General features: G+C 36.6%; 1 protein-coding gene across 1 annotated transcript in view; it reads right to left on the bottom strand.

Annotated features, from left to right (window-relative positions):
• The window catches only part of LOC106686047 (uncharacterized), a gene marked incomplete at its 3' end in the record, with an annotated part of 7217 nt that extends 4050 nt beyond the window's left edge, over positions 1-3167 (bottom strand). The window contains exons 1-3 of the mRNA XM_067050406.1: positions 2816-3167; positions 1845-2056; positions 521-668 (exon numbers count right to left, since the gene is read on the bottom strand). Of these exons, the coding sequence (XP_066906507.1) occupies positions 521-668; positions 1845-2056; positions 2816-3167 (712 nt within the window). The remainder of the gene's footprint in view (positions 1-520; positions 669-1844; positions 2057-2815) is intronic.

The following is a 3167-nucleotide window of genomic DNA, read 5'->3' as shown; positions in this document are numbered from 1 at the left end:
AAAATAAATAAGAAATAAGAAAAAATATAGAAAAAAGATATTATACACAAATAAATAAAAGCAAATAATGCAATAAAAAGATATCTCGTCTGGGCCAAAGGGATAAGAATTTGCATGAAAAACAAAATAAAATGTTTTCTATACAAAAATGGACTATTTAAAATACAGAGGTGACATAACTACCGGATTCAGCTGAAAATTTTATGAAGTAACGTACACCACTCCTATAAAAAAAAAATATTTCTACGTTGCTCCTATTTCGCCTTATGGTACTATCACTACTCATTACTCCTCGTTCATTCATAATGTAATTAGTAATGAAAGCTATAGGAATTATGTATATCAGTATATTTAATTTTAATTAGATTGTTAAAGTTTTAAGTAATTTTACATCTGAGCTGCAGTCTAAAAGTAAATTAAAATTATATCTTGAAAATACTCTTAAAACGTTTATCTAATTCCTTCAGATCTATATTAAAGTATATTAAATGTGTTAATACGATTTTCTCTTATAACATACCATCGTTAGAGTCGGTTGCAATTTTAAGGGCTTTCCACAGTAGGTCTCGAGGCGTTTTTCCTGTAGATTTACCTTTGATTTTATCGGGTGAAGATGGATTAATGTCTATTAAGGCAATCCTTAAACCGGTATTACTTCCCTCCAGTTCCTAAAATAAATAATATTATAATTAATATAACGTTTAGGACTTAAATAAATTATATTTTAAAGATAACATATACAGTGAACAAAAATAAACAGGTCTAGTACTCTTGACTATGACAATGTATGAAGCTAAGTTCATTGCGTACAGTCAGACTTGTCTACTGAGCTTGTATCCCTAAGAGGAGTCGCATGAAATGGTAAATGGGCTTACCCGCCAACGGTTTAACTTGGCTCTGGAAAAGGATGTTTGTGATTCAGGAATTCAAACTGACGACGCCATTTTCAAAAAACTCGTCAAATACATGGTTTCGCGTACGACTTAGTCCTAGTTGTCTGATCCTTCGAGTCCCCAAAGAAAGCATTTTTAAGTTGGCAGAAGCAGCAGATGCTATGCGAATGAGTTTCAATCAGGAGAATACGAAGTATAAGCGTGCTGTCCAAGGGCCTGGATCAAAATTGGGTGTTCGAGAACAAAAGGCAATTAGTCAATATAAATTTGAATGCAAATGTGGACCACTTCACCTATCTATGGCCAGTATTAAGTTGTGGAAATAAAATCTCCCTCGTGACTAGCTAGCGAATTGTGGAGTCCTCTACAACACTCTCATCAGACTTCATCTTACTTAGATATTGGAGGCCTGGACCCTCAAAAGCACTGAATAGGAGGAGATCCTTTTCTCTGAGGAATATGGAAACCTATGTTGTGATGAGGCACTTCAAACTTGGGACACTGTGTTGGCCTGGACACATTGCCAGAATGCCTGAAGAAAAAATACTAAGAAAGTTGCTCGACGGAAGGATACTATCATCCGGGATGGCCGAGACCTGAACACCCAAAGCTGGCAAACAACGGCATTAGATACGTTATCTGGCGAAGACTTATTCAGGAAGCTAAAGATCATTTCGGTTTGCCGTGCCAAGGTGGTAATTAATTAAGTAATGCCAATGTGCTGTAATAAATTCTGTTTAACACAGAAGTTAGGAATAAATTATTAAATATAGTTAAGAATAATATGATCACTGTAAGCATGCTGCTATTAACAAAGTTATTAGGCATATACCTGAGCCAAGACTCGAGCGAATAGAGCTAATTTAGAACATAGTTTTATTTTGGATTTAAAGGGAAATTATTATGATACTATTATTATATTAGTAATCCATAGCATACTGGATATCTTACCGATATAATTGATCGGGCTCCATGACCAGTTCCAACAATGACAATGTGATAGTGGGGAATCAGCGGTGGTTCTAGAAGGAGATCAAGACGATTGAATCTGTATGCGTTTACAACGTCCACGTGATCTCCTACGAACTTCTTATGGTTAAACACTAAAGGAGGGTAGAACCCGGTGTGCCTTTCTAAGGCCAGATCAAAGTTTTTGATAAAACCTGAAAAAAAAAAAAATTGGTCAGCTAAAATCATAAAATCTAAATGAAGAACAAGAATCTCAACACTTTCAGAATTTTAACTATTCTTATTACAATAGTAAATTAAAATTAACCGTATTTATGGCGATACGTTTTATCCAATCTGTTTATTATTGCTTTTTATAGGAACCCTATAGTTGACAAGAGGCCATGTGGAACTTCAAAAACCAAATGGATAGGTAGAATTAACAAAGATACGATTGAGCTTTATGCAGTAAACTGGAAAGCTGTAACCCATGATAGGAAGAAGGGGAGAATGCTGGTTCAGGCGTATATGTATGTTTAGTATATAACTTAAGTATCGGCGAAAGCAAAATCTCAAAAAAGGGAAGTAGGAATAAGATCGGACACGTTTTAACTGCTGTAAAATACTGGCTTTATTGGGTTCGGTACATTTCTTTATATACATTCGATCAGCTGATCCTCTCAGTCAGCTGACATGGAAGTAACTACTGACTCAGACCGTAACCCATATAAGTTACGGTCTGATCGGGATGTCAGCTGATAAAGACCGTCAGCTGTACGGTATGAGTCAGCTGTTATTCCGATGTCAGCTGACTGAGGGGATCAGCTGATCGAACGAGTAACTAAATTTTCTGTAATACAATCTAGTAAGAGAACACTTCAGTTTTTATATTGTCATTGCCGGAAGCTATAATTCTTCAATATGAACAGTTCTCCTCTTTTTGGGTTCTCTGATACTTTCTATTGTAACAATACCATGTTCCCTTATAATAATCACCCTGAATGGACCCTCGTATCGCTGTATCTCTTTACCCCTGTTAGATCCCAACTTCCTATATACGATCGTCCCGATTTTGATTGCTCCCATCCTATCTGTGACCTTTAAATTCTCCCGAGTTACCCTCCTGGATTTTTCCTTTTCCATTCTTCCCCGGGCCTTTTCCCATAACTTTCTTCGAGCAACGTGGTTGTTGTGTATTTCTTCTCCGTTTGCTGCCGTGCACTTATAGTCCCGCTGATGTCCTCGAAGCCCAAAGAGTACCTCAAACGGTGAAAACCCTGTAACTGTATGTACAGAATGATTGTATGCCACCATCGCCTTAGGCAT

Source organism: Halyomorpha halys, unplaced genomic scaffold (assembly GCF_000696795.3).
Source record: "Halyomorpha halys isolate HHAL.00 unplaced genomic scaffold, Hhal_1.1 Scaffold769.1, whole genome shotgun sequence".
NCBI classification, from domain to species: domain Eukaryota; kingdom Metazoa; phylum Arthropoda; class Insecta; order Hemiptera; family Pentatomidae; genus Halyomorpha; species Halyomorpha halys.
Note: the sequence above shows the minus strand (reverse complement) of the source record. Positions and strands in the feature narration are given on the sequence as shown.